This window comes from Halichoeres trimaculatus, unplaced genomic scaffold, assembly GCF_033239565.1.
Source record: "Halichoeres trimaculatus isolate MK-OKI-2021-1 unplaced genomic scaffold, fHalTri1.1 fHalTri1_scaffold_10, whole genome shotgun sequence".
Lineage (NCBI taxonomy): Eukaryota > Metazoa > Chordata > Actinopteri > Labriformes > Labridae > Halichoeres > Halichoeres trimaculatus.
The window spans coordinates 32,281,720-32,298,587 of record NW_027437187.1 but is presented as its reverse complement, the minus strand read 5'-3'; the positions used below and the strand labels follow the sequence as shown (position 1 = coordinate 32,298,587).

Here is a 16,868-nt window from a genome sequence, read left to right as displayed (position 1 = left end):
CACTTTTTTCTGTCTGTAGATAGAACAAGAGCATGCATCTTTGCTCAAAACTTGAGGGAACTTTAGAAAACTAGTGATAAGACCCAGACCTCCAGACCAAAGGCAAATGTTGGTTCAAATGATTTTTTCCAAGTCAAGACAGTGAAAGATAGAGTGGACAGGATGAGAAACTCTCTTTCTCACTCCTTTCACTTGGCACACAAGTGAAAGCATCAGTAGGCCACCAAAATAAAGAAAATAGGAGTTTCATGATCATTTTGTTTCTTTTAAACATAGTCTCATCTTGACATATTAACACTTTTAATTAATCACTGTCTAGTTACTTTTACATACCTGTTTGCAAACGATTCAAATGTCAACGTAAATAATAATTGCTACTCTATCAGTTCATTTTTACATAATAATATTATTATTAATAATAATAATAATAATAATAATGATAATAATAATAATAACAATTATTATTATTATTATTTTTTTATTGTTGTTGTTGTTGTTGTTTTTTGTTGTTTTATAATTATTTTAAGTGAAACGAAAGAGAACAGCGTCTGTCACTGGTGCATTCAATAACTCCTTAAATGCTCGGAATTTTATGTTAAGATAGCAACCGTCGAAACCACGCTGCTGTTTTTTTAAACAACTATTACGTAATATTATTGCTGAGAATAAACTAGAGCATTTAACTTGTTCAGAAACAAATGGTCACATTCGAAAGCGATGAAGATACTACGAAAATTTCTAAATGAGCGTATAAATATACACAAAGTTTAACCTACATGCAAATATTTAAACTTGTTGGAACATGTGACCCCTCAAAGTGGTGCTTCAACTGTCAAAGTCAATTGTAAACGATTTATTGAAATTTCTTGGGTGTGTTAATTTGTTAATATCAAGTTTTTAACTTAATACTTGCATTTTTTTCCGGGTCCTTCAACAACTTCTGGATGCATCGTCTTGCCAGTGAATGTTTCACAAAGTAACGTGAGTCGGTCTAGATTTGATTGACAGGACATATGTCCAAGCAAAAGTCATTATGAGACTTCTGGCGACTCCTTGCAAGTGTCGTCATTTATTTTGGGCCAATTGAGTAGCTGCTGTAACCGCATTCAACCTATCACAGCGAAGGGGTGGGCTTTTGTTGAAGGAGCGCGAACGTTAGATCAGGCTGGTGGCGACGACAAAATGGCGAATATTGTTGAGTTTTAATATGAAGTTTTAGCAGTTTGAATAGACGTTTGGTAATATATTAGTGTTGGCGTTGTACAGTTAGTGATTACCGCCGATAGATAAGGTTTAGCCATGTAATGTGGTAAATTTGAGCTTGGTTTGGTATGTTTTATGTTAACGGACAGTACAAACTGAAATGTTTCAATGCTCGTTGCTGTAAATGGCGTCATCGTGTCCACAAACTGTGACCCTCCTGTTAAACTAAATGTGTTACTTATGACAGCGGACTGGACTTCATTGAATCAAGCTCCTTATACATACATGGATTGTCGTGAAACACTACAGTTGACGGAATGGCTTTAATGCTACACAACTTGGTTTTTGTTATCGATGTGGATTATGAAGATCTCAGCTCGGGTGATCAAGTGGACGTCAGGAATCATCTACTGAAACGAGGAATTCTGCAAATTCTGCTTCACTTCAGCTGCAAGTACGGATTAGATAAAGTGCGATGGGGTTATAAATTCTTCCAATCAAAGGCTGGCCGTAACGGTCGTCTCATATCAAGGGGATCTGACTTCAAGGAGCTCCGGCACAAAACTTTTGAGGACTTTGAAATAGAGTTTGAATCAAAGTTTGACATCAAAGAGAAACCATCAATTTCTCAGCAGAAGCACCCTTCTGCATCAGTCCAGAATGCTCTCAAAGAAACCCTGCTGGACTTCCAGTGGGACAGACCGGACATCACCTCCCCTACAAAGCTGTCCCTGAGGCCCAGGAAGTCGAGCCGTGCAGGGAAGTCCAGTGTTTCACAGGAGGATGATATTTCAAACAACGGGAAGAATGTGGTGTTTATTGTCTCTGAGTGTCCACGCTCCAGGACACAACTTGTGGACTACCTATCTTTGGGAAATCCTGACCTGAGTACAGATGTGGCAGAGCAGGTGATATCCAGGGGCCTTCATGACATGCTGGTTCAGAAACAGGTGGTGCTGCACTGGATTGACAGCAGATCGTATCTACAGGTGAGAACAGAACAGATTTCACTATTTTGCACTCAAAAGAGCTTTCCAATAAACCAGATATGAACAGAGAAGAGGATGTATCGTTGCATTCATAACAAAACATTTGTACAAGTATTTTTGCTGTTTTGTATGTGGCCAAGTTTTGGATTATTAAAATCACATCATTATGAGCAGAAAAATTCAAAATGCAGGTATATCTCCGCACCTTTTTGTCGTGGAAGTTCATATTTAAGACCAGAGGCTGATTGATTTGTCTGACTGCACCATCAAACTTTCTACAGATTATATAACAAATATGGTGTGGGGTGCTTTAAAAATGATGTCATCACAAAGTTGTCATTACAGAGTGCTCAGACTTCATAGTTTGCAACTATACACAATACTTGGGCCACGTTACGATAATATTACTGTATCACAATATTGTGATATGTTTCGATATTCCAAACAGTTTACTATTGGATTGAAAACAGCTTTTCTATTCTATTGTTGTTGAAGTAATGCAAGTCAAATGCAGTGCTTCATACAAAAACTTTCAAAAAAATAGTTGGGTGTCACTTGGTGTGACCAATGTTACTTGTAAAACATCTAATGTTGCGAAAAACACGACTATGATGACTATTTTATCAGTCTACTACACTGTTAAAATTAAACTTAAACTGGTTTTAAACTAACTTCAAGAACAGAGAGAAAACATTGATATTAACAGCATCAAAACCCACATCATCAAGTTTAGGAATAAATTACTTTGAATCCTGAAATTATGGGTGCGTTCGAAAACTCCTTTTTGGTAAGGAACCTTCCTTACTGAAGGAATGACCCGGTAGTATTTCAGCATCGGCCATGATAAAGGCTGTTCGAATTCTCCAAACGTTAAGGAAAGGAAGGTCGTTGCTTCCTTTATTAGCTCCTTTAGCTTAGGAAACACTGGACCATCCTTTACGAAAGGAAAGGAGAAAGGACGCCCCATAATGCATTGCAGCAGCTGACGTATATAAATACGAAAAAATAAAATATTTTACTTCCAACTCCACAAAAATACAAATTTTTAATTCAACAAAAATATTGATTTTAAGAGTTGAAATATTTATATTTTTATCACAGCTCAAAGTCTCGCTAAAGATGTTGCTGTATCAATATTTTTTCATAGCTCTACCTTTAACATTGTCGTCTTTCTGTTTCCTTGCTTTTGCAAATTATGTGCTTGATATCAGGAGTAAGTTTGCAGAAATATCACCATCATCTATTGGATGAACATGTTTATAGATGCTTTAAAATCTTCATAGCAAGAAACAAACCAAATACCAACTCTAAGTTTCGGGTTTTTGCTAAACTCCTATTTTGAATTCATCAGTAGCCATGTTTACATAGACCCGAATATTCCGCTTGCATTTGGTTTATTTGCTCGAACAGAAAGAATTTAACCTTTTTTTACACCTCATTCCGAAGAAAAGTGCCAATCCGAATAGACATTTAATGGGTTTCACAGGGGTGGAATATTCCTTTCCCAGAACGATTGAGGTACCATGTATCCACTCAAATGGAAAGTTGTCAGGGTGCGTTCTTTCAGCATATGCTCAGATATGACGTAGGACGCAACAAGAGACGTTCCTCAACTTTAAAAATAGCGGCGAGCTGTCAGCACTGGACTGCTGCGGAAAGAAATTAACATAATTTCAAGACTGGACGGACGACTAATGAATTTTTTATTACATTTTCTTCTTCCAGGTCATGAACTGTGAGGATCACCTCGGCTTCGATAAGCTCTCAGAGGTCTTGGCTCTGGCAGGTGGCAAAGTGATCCCTCTGGTCGCGCTGCTGAACCTCTGCAGCTCTCAGATGACAGACTTGAGCTTTGGTAGAGACCCATTTACACTCAAGTCAAGCGTTGGATATCTGCTGTCCTCTGAAAGGCTCCATCGCCTGGCTTTCCCTGTTATAGGGGGTGTTCTGCAGTGGAGACAAGGTTGGTAGTACAGAAGTTGAAGTCAGTAAACAAACAACTACACATTAGTGCAGAATCTCAAGGCAAGGGACAAGATGTGGTATGTTGATAATGTGGATTGTCTGGTTTGGTTGTACGTAGCCAAAACATATGTTGACAAATTAACAGGTGATATACACTATACACAAAAAGATTGAAGTATATAATCATAGAATAAGAACAAGCTGCCTTCATTTATTCACTTGTTGTTTCTTCCCCTCACAAGGTGAAGTGTCACAGAGCTGTGGGATCGAGGTGGAACCAGTGTCTCGCAGGCAGCAGCTCCTCCCTGACTCATTGGAAGTGTGTCTGAAAGGAGTGCTGCAGGGCTGGGATGCCTCGTCGCTTATGCAGACCTCCACAGAGTCATGGGTGCTCCAGTGCTCCAGCAGCAGTGATCAGGAAGCTGCTGCTGCCCTCCAGCATCTCTTGAGGGAACTGTCCGCACATGGTCTGCACATGGTGAGATGTTTTTTAACACATGATGCACAAAGCTTTTCTGGAAGTGCCTGTTCCTGATCTGTATTTCTCAGATTCGTATAATTTATTGTCTCCTTTTTAAGCGTTCCCTTGTCTCTTAATGCCCCTGCAGCTCTCTGAGGTGAACATCTGCGGCCTGGTGTGCTCAGCTGTCCTCTCCCCGTTGTCACACTCCTCAGCTCTGCTCACTGTTCTACAACCTGAGATCACCCAGCTCCAGTTTCCTTCCTCTGAAAACATCGCCCCCGCCACAGCTGACACCTCAGCTGACCTGCCGGAGGTTGTGAGCAGTGTTCTGGGGGTTGTGTATGACATGATGGAGAAAGATGGTGAAAATTTGGAAGGTATGAAGAAAATAGTGTTTTTTAATTTTGGATTATACATTGAATTTCTCATGTAATAAAATATATATTTTATTTTTTAGACAAGTCAAAAGATTATCAGGTTCCTGAATGGGCTCAGCAGGAAGTCAGCCACCGCCCTCTGACAGCAGGCGTGTTGGAGAGCTGGTTCCCTCAGTCTGACCAGGCAGGAGTGAGTTCTAATTTAATGGAGTCAATGAGGTAAGAAGATTACAACCTCAGATATTTCCTTTCTAAGTCTCTGATACATATAACATGGCCTTGATGCTTTTCTTTCCTTTTTGATCAGGTTGCTGCACGCTGCGCCAGAGCAGAAAGAAGAAGAGGAGTCATCTGTGTTGCAGCAAGAGCTGATCATTGGTCTGGCTGATTTGTATCAAACGTCCCGAGGCACAGATGATAAAAGGGGCAAGAAACGTAAGAAAGCTCTTGAAAGTTTCTATGCATACATAAAATCTGGGATGTTCTGATTGAGATTTTTTGTTATGTTTAGTTTTGCACAACATATTTCCAAATTGCAGCATTTAAAGTAAAGCTGCTTCTTCATCATTTCCTTCCTTTGAGCTGCAGGTGGCACCCAGCGCACACCGGTGAAACAGAAGATGAAGACCATGAGCCGCTCTCTGCAGATGCTAAATGTAGCACGACTGAATGTCAAAGCCCAGAAGACTCAGGCCGAGGCGGAGCAGCCTGAGAGCAGGGGGTCAGACCGGCAGGGCAAGAGAAGGTCGAGTGACAGGAAAAGATCTGAAGGAGCCAAGAGCATCAGTGAGTGCCACTGTTAAAACTTTACTCACATTTTCTCTAGAAGAACACAATAAAAAAAACACCCTAGTCGAACTCTCTCTCTGACATAGAAGCAAAATAAGTATTTTTCTTTTCCTTTGACAGGTTTTGCCAGTGAGGCTGAACTTCTGTCCCATCTCAAGTCCAGTTATGAGAAGACTGTGGCAGAGAGAGACTCTTCTCTCCTGACATCCGTCCAGCAGCTCCTGAGTGCAGTGAAATCCTTCCTGGTGGCAGAGTCAGACCTGAAAGTAAGACTTAATCACTCCTGTTGGAAAGTATTTCTTGTCAATAAAGCTCAGCGGATGATGTTCCATAAAAACAGAGAAAGCACGCCAAAATGTCAAAAACCACAGCTGCCACAACAATAGCTACAAGAGTAACTACATGACGTTAAGTCTAGTTTAAACTGTGGTATTGTGGTTGATTTGGTGCTCTGATCTTTCTTTGCAGGTAAAGACTTCCCAGTTTGTCCAGCAGCATCTCCTCAAGACGGGAAAATCAATCAGGCAGCAATACGGCACGACCTCTGATGTTGACAGCAAAGTCTCAGAGTTAGTGCTTTTTTTATTTGCAACTTTTTTCACAGTGTTACAAAACTCCAACCAATAAAAACTTATTTAGTTATTCTTTCCTCTGCTCAAATCAGTTTTTTTCTGATGTCAGTAATCAGGGTTTTGTTTTCTAGGTGTAAACTGCAGGTGATGTTGAGGCTGGAGCTGTGTAAACTTTTCTCCTCGGAGCAGACGGACTCACTGGATGCTGAGCAGATGGCAGAAGAGGTAAGATCCTTCTTTTTGTAGTCCTTATTTAGAGAAAGATTACAGCATTTTTTGTTAAAGTTAGCACTGTTATTATGATTGCATACAATAATGGGTGCATTTTTTTTATCGAACACCAAAGAAGTAGGATGGTGTGTCATTCTTTAGAAGTGTTAATCATTTAGAACTCTGAATACAATAAACATCATGAATTAAAAAGTTCATTTTAATCTCTCCTCAGGTGGCTGAGATGCTCAGGATAATCTCCTTAACTAAAGATCCTGTTTGCATGACAAGATTCCTTCAAGACGATGTCTTCCCTGGGTGAGTTTGAGATATTTCTGAATTTTAAAAATCAAATTTTATGTCTTTTCACCCCCCTATTCCAAGACTCCACATTAATCATAACTAACTAGAAATAAGATAAGATTTCTTGTTGTCACTGGGCAAAAAACCTAACAATTTTACGTTCTCTCAAGAACCAGGCTCAAATTTTTACCTTGATACTTAAAAATGCAGAAAAGACGACTAACTGGATTCACCACAGCTCCCCTGTTTGATTATTATTTGAGGCAGATTTAGAGGAGCCACAGGTTTCTTATCCTGGGTCGTATAAATCTATTAATTGTTATTTCTTACGGCAGGTTCCTGACTGCTGTGCCTCGAGTCCTGGCAGACGTCTATCACAGTCTGGGCACGCAGCTCCCTGAAGCTTTGGTGGCTGTTCTTCCCTCTGACTTCTTCAGCGATGAGTCCGTTGCCAAAGACAGCGTTTCTCCTTCAGGCTCCACGCCTCCTCTCTCCACACAGGGTGGAGATCGTCTGCAGGACCTACGAAATCGCTCAGCTAGCAAGAGGAGGTGAGTGGAGGCTTTAAGTTCAGTCTCAGACTTTATTTAGTTTGCTTTAAAAAATGATTATATTAGAATTAAAAGCTTATTCTTATTTTCCTGTCCTTGCAGGAGCGGCATGCTGACCCGTCATCGCAGTATGACCGAAGCCTCACAGAGTCTCCGTCAGATAGAGATGCCCAAAAAGGCCACGAGAGCTGTAAGAAAGCCAATGAATCTACGCTGATGTCTTTATCCTACAATTGGTGTAAAACAATAACAAAGGATGTGCATTAGTTCATGGTTATTTCCTTTTTCTCTTTTCATCAGTCCAAATCAAAGACCTTTGTTGCTTCAGAGAAACCTGTACCAGAACCAAAACCACAACCACAGAAACAACAAACACAAGGTATGTTCACATCAGGCGCATTGTTGACGTTTAAAGTTTTGAGTTTTCATGTTCAAATGACTGGGGACAGCTTGACTTGTCTTTGTGTCCATCTGTCAGAGTCTCCTCAGCCTCTTGAGCGCAAAGATAGCTTTCTGTGTCACTACATATAGCTGAAATCAAGCAGTGTCAGTTTTTGTATATCAATGGCAACATTAAACTCTTTAAGTTCTTGATTGAAGCCCATAGAGGGGGACTGTTTAATTATGTGATAAAGAAATAAGTGTTATAATGCTGAGCGAAAACCAACCCATGTTGTGATCCTCCACAGAGGTGACAAAGGTGAGAAGAAACCTGTTCAATGAAGAAGTTGTTTCCCCATCTAAGAGAGCCAAGCTTCCAAGGAGCCGGTCTGTGTCCGCTGTGGAGGGATTAAAACGCAAAAGATCTCATGAACCTGAAGGTAAAATCTATTTTTTATACCTGCCACTGCAAAGGGAGAAGCAGTCTGAAGAAACAGTCTAATTTTCAGCAAAGGAAGCACAAACTGAACGCTCCTCGCTGCAGCTTCGGGGCGTCGCACAGAAACCTGTTGCTAAAGTGAAAGCTAGAGAAAGATTTTGTGTTTTTAATTAGTGACAGTATATTTCTCCAGTGATGTGTTCAGATGCTGAACTAATGTTTTGTTTTTCCTTTTCAGAGAGACACAGACTTCTAACAAAGACAGTGTGTGAAACTCCACTCCACAAACAAGGGTCCAATCGATTCCTTTACAGGCAGAGAATGGGACGGTAGGTTTTAGATATTGACAGTTTGTTTTATTAAGTTTTGTTTCTAGTTTTGTACAGTTTCAATCCCTGCAAAAATGCTTCACGTTGTGTTTTTTTTTTTTTTTTCAATTTATTTAAAGGAGATCTGTCCCGACTGAGGACTGCATCGTTGAAGAGTCGCCTATCAAACCTGCGGACGGTAATTCTCTAACTATTGGTTTGTCTTGAGCAGAAAAACGTATAAAATAAATCTTAATCTCAAATGCAACATTTTACATCCAACTTTTAAAATTTTTAACTAACTTTCATTGATTGATAGTTAATGAAATAATGTGGTATTCTTGTACCTTCTTCATTTCAGACCTTAGGAGAAGCCCTAGGTTTAAGAAGTTTGCTCGAAGGAACTCAAACACCTTCTACTCCAGCTCTCAGCCTCGCTCCCGTAACCTGGACAGAGCTCTCTCTGCGTCCCAGCTCCCGCTCAGGGAAGTGAAAATCAACGTGGAAACCATCCGCTCTCCCATGCGGCTTCTTTTTGGAGCTGTTGAATCTCCGAGTAGTCAGTCCGAGCTGTCCCGTGCAACCAGGTCGACGAGGTCACGGCTGTTCACAGACTCCAGTGTCTTTGAAGTAAAGTTTCCTCCTTAACTTTGTTGACCTTAACATTATTTTACAGTCATGTTTAGGGCTGCAACTAACGATTATTTTAGTAATCGATTACTTTGACAATTATGTTTACGATTAATTGATGAATCGGAAAAAAAAAGATGAGAATGCATAATAGTCAAATTCGCAAATCAAACGTGCTGTTATTTTACTTGATGACTATTTTTTTTTTAAAGATTACAAAGAAAAAACATATGAACATAGTTAAAGCTGACCACATGCTACTTTTATAAGGTATAACAAATAACATAAATGTATTGTCACTTAAGGAATCAACAGTTTAGACAAAATAACAGAAAATATATTGTTATCTCGTCAGATTAAGAACTTAGTGTACCAAAAAAAGCAAATAAATAAAAATGTGTCCTCAATCTTTTCACCTGCAGGTCAAACAGTTCACCCCTCTGCCCTACCACTATCTGTGACAGCTAATGCTAATGCTAACATTAGTTTAATGAACTCCTCATGGTTTTAAAACAGTGTGACGATTTGTTAAGAAGACATAACGAGTCCTAAAAGACATATGCATTTCACAACATATAAAGGAGTGTATGTGGGATTTTGTAGCTCCTCACCTCGCTGTTGAGCTCCCGGTTTGTCATCAATGAGCCAAACATGTTCGCGCTTTAAGTGCTGGATCACTGCAGTCGAATTGCCGTGCTTTGCTAGGTCATTTTTGTCAAATAACACGCTGTGTGCCTTTACTCAGCGTAAAATACTCCCAAACTCTGGACATTTTGGGGAAAAACGACTTCTCCAGCTCTGCCAATATTCGCGTGTTTACTTGTTTCCCTCACCTGCCAGCTCAGCTTCTCCTCCACCACGCTGATCTGTTTATGTGACGCATACAGCCCCGCAGCCCAGGTAATCTACACTCCAGTCCAGTATGTGGCAGTAATGCACCTTCAACTAGTTGCCTACCGCGAAATAATCCAACAAAAAGGAAGAAGAGAAATCAACTGGAAACAAACTAATACAGTAATGGCACAGCACATCGAAAAACGTTATTGATGCTTTTATAAATCGATTTTTATCAATATGTCGTTGCAGCCCTAGTCATGTTATAAACTTTTGTGTGTTTTAGACGTCTTAGAGCTGAAAAAGAAGACTGAGCAATGTTAGTTTAAGAATATTTACAATATTTACAATGTTGTTTGTTTTTTAGAGTCCAAATAAAACCCCAACAAAGTCACCGGGCAAACACTGGCAAGCTGGCCAAGGAACTCCTACAACACCAAAGACCCCCAGAACCACAGGAACCCCCAAAACCCCACCTTCCTCCAGGCTGTGTGTCTCCTCTGTGGCTGAGAGTCCCGTAGCAGGCAGCTCCCGCGACCTCAGCGTGTCTCTGAGAGGAAGTCCGTTCAGATCTCCAACCAGAAAGATTCTCGTGGTGGAGACACCGACAAAACAAAGCCCTATGAAGAGCCCACTGAAGGGTATCCTCAGGACACCGGTAAAGGCTTTGGTTGAGTCTGGCTCACATTTACTCAGCAGTCCAAATACCCGGACTCCCAAAAAGAGCGTCACGTGGTCTCCTTCCCCTCAAACATGTCGACTTGCAGAGAAGAGTAATCTTTTCAAGGTGCCAGAGTCTCCGCGCATTTCATCTCGCACTTCCCCGAGACTGACCAACTCCCCCAACAAGTTCAGCAGTCCTGCCAGGAGCTCCAACACTAAGAGAGACATTTTCAAGACCCCAGAAAAGACCTGTCAGCCGAGCTTGGTGAGGGTCTCCAAAGACTTAGTTAAGGCTGCTTCACCACAGGAAAAACTTCTGAGGTCGTCTGAGAAAATTCCCAGAACACCTGAAAAAAGTGACACACTAACAAAAACATCTCCTCCACAATCCACACCCCCTGTAGACCATCAGCTCTCACCTAAATCCAACACTAAAACTCAAACCAGCACACCAAGTCCCACTCACCCGATGATTACTCGCTCCGGACGAACTCCGGTTAAAAGCTTGAATGTTGCATCTCCATGTAAGCTGCCGTCCACTCCACCAGGAAGTTCTGCTGTTTCAGAAGGATTAGATACTTCAGAAAAGTCTCCAGCAAAGTCCCTGAGGTTTAAAAGGTCTGGTCAAGGTGCAAAAGCCACCAGACGTAACTTAAGATCAAATTCAGGGGAAAACGTTGTTGACAAACCGAGCTCGATAACTCCTGAGAAGGAGAAAGGGGCCGAGGAAGATCCAAAGGTGGTGGAAACTTCGGACCCTGACTCCAGTTCCCAGTCCGATTCCCAGCAGCTGGACTCGTCACGTTTTAACTCTGCATCCACAGAAGACGATAGTTTGGACATAGTAGATGCATCAGTTGTAAAGACACAGTTTAGCGGAGGTCTCAAGATGAACATAAGCTTCTCCCGCAAGCCTTCGAAGTCAGGAGAAGACTTCCAGACGGACTCTCCCAGACCTCGAGTTCTTCTACAGGGCACACCGAGCCGGAGCTACGGCTTCCGACAAACCCCTGATCGCCAACAGAGAGAAGCTGCTGCTCGCTTGGGGTACAGCAATGACTCCCCCAGGTTTTCAACTCCAAGAGGTCCTGCAAAAAGTAGTCGACAGAAAGGCACAAGCACTCCAAATCCTCTGACTTATCAAGTGGAAATGGAGATGCAGACATCAGGACTCCCCAAACTGAAATTCAAACGCACAGACTCCATGAATTCAGAACAAAGGGGTCAGCATCCCGGAGCTCAGAGCCCTTTAGTTGTTATAAAACCTGTTCAGTTTGAAAGCCCCTTGGCGTTGTTCCCAAAGCAAAGGGATCCTGGGTGTGTATCACCTTCTGTCTGCACTCACGTCACCCCCGCCAAGAGCACGCCCGGTAAAGGAGGAAGTGTCCAAACGTTCATCTGCCAGTCCTACACCCCCACACGCCATCCTGCAGGAACAGTGTCTCCAATCCCAACGTCAGACATCATCCCCCTGACGCCTTCACCTCAGAGTGCCGGTAAAGGGACCCCAGACAACCTGAACAGCTGGCCCCGCAGGAAGAGAGCGCAGGTTAGAGTGGGCGGAGGGAAGGATCGCTGTCTGAAGGGGGAGCCCCTGCTGGCAGAGCTGCTCGAGGAAGCCGAGCTGGGAGTCAGCAGACTGCAGGACGTCGAGGACACAGACGAGCCTGCGGACATTAAATCTTCAAAACAGTCGCCGTCAGCTGCAGCAGACGTGTCTCCCCTCTCTCCACTGGAGGGCCTGTACTGGATAGAGAAGCTGGCCGAGCAGGGCGACTGCGCTGATCCTCAGCGAGGAGACGAAGAAACGATCTGTGCCATGGAAAATGAAGACTTTAAGTCCAGTGAGTTATGGTTCTCTGGTTTTGTTCTTCTTAATAACTCAGTGTTAAAGTATGAAATTTTATCTTTTCCTCTTTTTCCTCTTTCATAGTAGCGACTCCTCCAAGCTCTAAAAAGAGGAAGCCGGTGACAGCAAGCGGGATTTTAGCCCTGACTAATTCTCCTCTGTTGTTCAAGAGCAAAACAGGCTCTGCAACCAAGAGAACGCCAAATTATAAAGGTAAGAAGAGGCACTTGTCTGAAGTTATGTTATTTCCCCCTGTATAATGGTAGAGGGAACACTAGGGTGTCACTTTTTTCTCATGTTAGTGCGTTAACATTTCTCTCCTGCTCTGTAGTACCCACGGCATGGATTTGCTCTGTTCACAGACACACTAACACGTGGCCGCACACACAGATACACTCAGAGAAAGAGAGACAAGCACACTACATGTTGCAGACAGTCAAACAAGTAATGTAAATCAAATTGCTTTCTAGTTGTAAGCGCCAACTTTGTAGCCGTCTCCCACCCCATGCGGGAAAGTATGCAGTAACGTACTGATGTTTTACTGTGATGCAATGACGTGGCCCAGACTTGGCTCTTTGCTGATGGAAAACCAAACCAGTTCTTAGCACTGGTGGAAAAGGGGTAAGAGATATTTACAGCTGCGTTAAAGAGGCGAGCCAGGATCATTGGGATCTGACAGGGCAGAACAGGGCTGTGTGTTTGCAATGCTGATGTGAAAATACACTTGGACACTAATGTAATGCCATTGCAGGCATCAGGTGGTGATGGTGGCAGAGCTTCATCACAACACTGCTGTGGATTAAAAAAAGGGGTCAATTTTTAGGCCTTCTTGTGCATCATCCATGACTTGAAAACAAGACTTTTGTCCCGTTTACACCAAGCAACCTGGTTCAGATCAGTACGGTTTGGAACAGGTTGGCTTGGTTAAGCCTGGTCCTGTTTGCGTTTGCACAGCCAACCATGCCCCCTTGTGGTAGGCAGCGTGTGAACAGGGTGCCAATAGCCGCATCAGTTGAATAACAGTGTAACACCATAGTGGTGTGACACAGTGTACCTCTCTAATAAATCCAACAAATAAGAAAAACGCAACACAGTAAACTGAAAGCAACGATGGGAAGCATCCAACAATTCCTCTTTTTAATTTGCAAGTTTTGTTTCAGAGAAGGCTGTGTGCCGCAAAAAAAAATATAGCCGCTGTGGCATGGTAAGTGGCATTTTGTTCGGCGTCACACTATTGTTTAACAGCTGCGGCTTTCGGCATCCGGCTTACACGCCACCTACCACAAGAGGGCACAGTTTGCTGTGGAAACACAAATAGGATCAGGCTTGACTGTTTCAGACTGTGACAAACCGTACTGAACTGAACTGAACCGGACTGCTTGTTGGAAACGCGGCTCAAGGGTCCCAAAAATTGGGACAGCTTGTCTCAGTTATTTTGGGATCCGTCCAAGGATGAATCACTTGCCGTGCCGAGACAAACCAAACTGAACTGCTTGGTGGAAACATGGCTTTTGATTTCAGTGCGTCTTTATTTTTCACAGCCAACCAACAACTTCAGAAGTATGTTGACATCGTGGGTGGATTTTAGTAGCACTTGAATGTGTTATTTAGATCATAAAGGTTTAAAGAAACCTCAATGGACATCAAGTGACTGTCCATAGATTGAATCATGGTCAGTGTTTTCCTCCTCCTCTTGCTCCCCCTGTGGACTGTTTCCTGCATGAAGTCAGAGCCTGCTGATGGCTCATGGATCAGTTCTTCTTTGACAACAGAAACACAACATGCCTACAGATTCTGCATTTTTCTGATAACTCCTCTTCTAAAGTTTGGACTGAAGTGTTTTTGACTTTAGGATTTTACTTCTGCGTTTATTTTCTTTAGCCTCACTGATCTGAACCCACAATTTACAGCCTGCAACATCATAAAATTCACATTTCTCCAACTTGCTTTCCTCTGCAGACGAGGCTTCATCAGGGAGGAGACCAGACGTTGATGGCGTGGAGCTCTCTCCCTTTAGCCAGCCAATCAGACGCTCAAACACAGGGAAGACCTACAGCAGGAAGAGACTTCTTCCCTGACCGTGAGACCATCTGTGGAGCACAGCACAAGTATTGACTGTTCACTGTGTCACTCTGAGCCTTTTGGACTTTCTTTGACAAAGTTTCTGGATTTCTTTGATGGCACATCTGAAAAATGTCTTTCAAGCACCACATGAAAGGTTTTTAAATGAACAGTGCCGCCTTCATGCTCTTCCACCAGGGTTCAGTTTTAGTCCAGACATTTCACGAGTACAGGTGCAGCTGCAAAGCTGTTCAGTTCAACAAAAGTTTTATGAAATGTTCCTCTTGATGATTTTATGGTACTGAGGTTTGGAGAACAGGGAAATTATGTCCTCATTGTTTTTCAAACTTTTAATCAGCCTTTTAGAATCAAGTCTGAAGCCTTAAGTTGATGATTTAATCCTTTTTGTGTTTATTTATTAGTTTGTTTGTGTTATAAAGTTGCCTTTAAGTAAAAGGGAAGGTTTACCAAGTGAGTCATAATGTAAATATTGTTTGTTTTCAAAGTTTTATGTAAATAAATCCTGATTCTGAGTTTATCTAAGGAAACTTCTTTTTTAAAGTTTTAATAATCTTGTTTTGACTTTTAGTCCACGTGAAGGAAACAGAAAAGCTGCATGGTAACTCAAACCTAGTCTGCTCACTTTATCGTTGGACTGGCTTGACTTTTCTAAGTAAATCACACTTCAAACAAAAGGAAACCTGATAACACCATCCCATAATAACCTGTCCAAAGATCAGTGCTGTAAAAGTTAATAACTGTCCATACAGAAGGTAAGTGGGCAGGGTTTAAAGGATGGCGCACACAGGATATAACATTTCCATTGAAGCTGATAACCCTAAAATCAAACTGATCCAAACAGGAAGTTTGATTTTATAGTTTCCACAGAGCAGCTGGTCGTTAATTATTAATCCTCAGGTTAGCACCACGTGTTTCTATAAAAATCAGCTCGGTTAGGGGAAAGGATGGCCTCACAGCATTATTGAGAAATTAAACCTCTGTCTGTGTAAGTTTGGAGTGAACTGCCTCTTTAAATCCCTATGTTTTGTCTATGCTGTGACTCGGCTTTACCTCGGCTCTAACACTGTTTTTTTCCTATAACATACTTCCAGAGGCTTCTCAAGCCTTCCTTTTACAGCATGGAGCTGCTGACCTCAGGTTGACCTCATTCTCTGGGCCTTTTTGATCCAAAGTCCTGTTCCTTTAAAGCAGAGCTGCCTGTAATCTGAGAGATAATCAATGAAGCAGTTTATAGATGCAGGTGAATTGGTTCCTGAGCCCTAATTATACAACAATCATCAAGTCCCACCAAGCTTCTGTTTGAACAAAAGTGTATTTTGGTAACATCAACATAAAATAAACTTAAATCTACCAGGGTTCAGAGCATGTGATTAAATGATTATGATTACCTCCCTCCCAGTTGTAAGAGGTTAACAAGCTGAACATACTTTATTTGCTCTAATTCATCCTGTGCTGTAAACTCATTCCACGTCCTGCAGAAATACAAAGTGAACTTTGATCTGAGTACTGTACGCCCTCCATTTCCTCTTTAATAATCCACAGATTACTGAATTATCCTTCATAAGGAGCTCAGGCTCTGAAAATAAACAGGAACGCCTCTGTCTGGAAACTTGGTACTAAAGGAAATGAGGAGGTCTCATTATTACATTGATAGAAATCAGAGAGTTATTTTTATGTGTCACTATAACTAAATTTCACTCCCTTGTTTTTACTCTTGTTGCAGTTTCAAATTGCTGCAATGAAAACAAAAAAAAAAACATGAAGAAAAGGAGAGTATTCATAGATTTTTTGAGTTTTTGAGACATTCAGGGACAACACAGTGCCAGCAAGGCACAGGAACTGAAATGTTTGACGAGATGAAACAGACTATCTTAAAATTAAAAAAGGCCCTACACCTATAATGAATCTGGTGGCAACACACTTTATTAATCATTTATATGCTGATGTCCAAGATTTTGCTAAATCAAATTATAAGTCTTGTTTTGGTAAAGAAAACTTGAATTAATTATATTTTTTTGTTCATCATTATAAAATTTTAGCTTGTAAAGGTAAACTTATGACCTGATTCAATCCACTTTATTTGTGACGCACTGAAAGAAAAAAAACAAGGAAAAATAATCTAAAAGAAACGCATATTTCACATTATATTTATGTATGCCAGTGTAGACACAGATGTTTTATATAAATGAAAAAAATAGAGTGGTATTATATTATACAAAAATATATAAAAACGTTTTGAACTTTCAATTTTTTAATACTA

General features: G+C 41.4%; 1 protein-coding gene across 2 annotated transcripts; it reads left to right on the top strand.

The window, feature by feature from the left end:
• The first annotated feature begins 1,138 nt into the window (after window positions 1–1,138).
• Window positions 1,139–15,384, top strand: ticrr (TopBP1-interacting, checkpoint, and replication regulator). Of its 2 annotated transcripts, none has more exons than XM_074676860.1 (21): window positions 1,139–2,192; window positions 3,918–4,155; window positions 4,400–4,635; window positions 4,766–4,997; window positions 5,078–5,216; window positions 5,305–5,432; window positions 5,586–5,783; window positions 5,907–6,052; window positions 6,255–6,355; window positions 6,490–6,583; window positions 6,804–6,886; window positions 7,207–7,422; window positions 7,525–7,612; window positions 7,723–7,801; window positions 8,112–8,243; window positions 8,481–8,571; window positions 8,691–8,749; window positions 8,912–9,180; window positions 10,382–12,521; window positions 12,614–12,739; window positions 14,486–15,384. In XM_074676860.1, the coding sequence occupies exons 1-21, from the start codon at window positions 1,521–1,523 to the stop codon at window positions 14,602–14,604; spliced, it is 5,586 nt and encodes a 1,861-aa protein (XP_074532961.1). In that variant the 5' UTR covers window positions 1,139–1,520; the 3' UTR covers window positions 14,605–15,384. The 2 variants fall into 2 exon arrangements, with proteins under 2 accessions (XP_074532961.1, XP_074532960.1); XM_074676859.1 differs by having other exon boundaries at window positions 12,611–12,739; window positions 14,486–15,382.
• Window positions 15,385–16,868: the final 1,484 nt, after the last annotated feature.

Bases quoted from the DNA above. Each gene is read 5' to 3' on its own strand.
- ticrr (XM_074676859.1), top strand. From the start codon at position 1,521: ATGGCTTTAATGCTACACAACTTGGTTTTTGTTATCGATGTGGATTAT. The intron at 5,217-5,304 runs GTAAGAAGATTA...CTTTTTGATCAG, and splicing joins AATTTAATGGAGTCAATGAG to GTTGCTGCACGCTGCGCCAG. The intron at 6,887-7,206 runs GTGAGTTTGAGA...TTCTTACGGCAG, and splicing joins CAAGACGATGTCTTCCCTGG to GTTCCTGACTGCTGTGCCTC.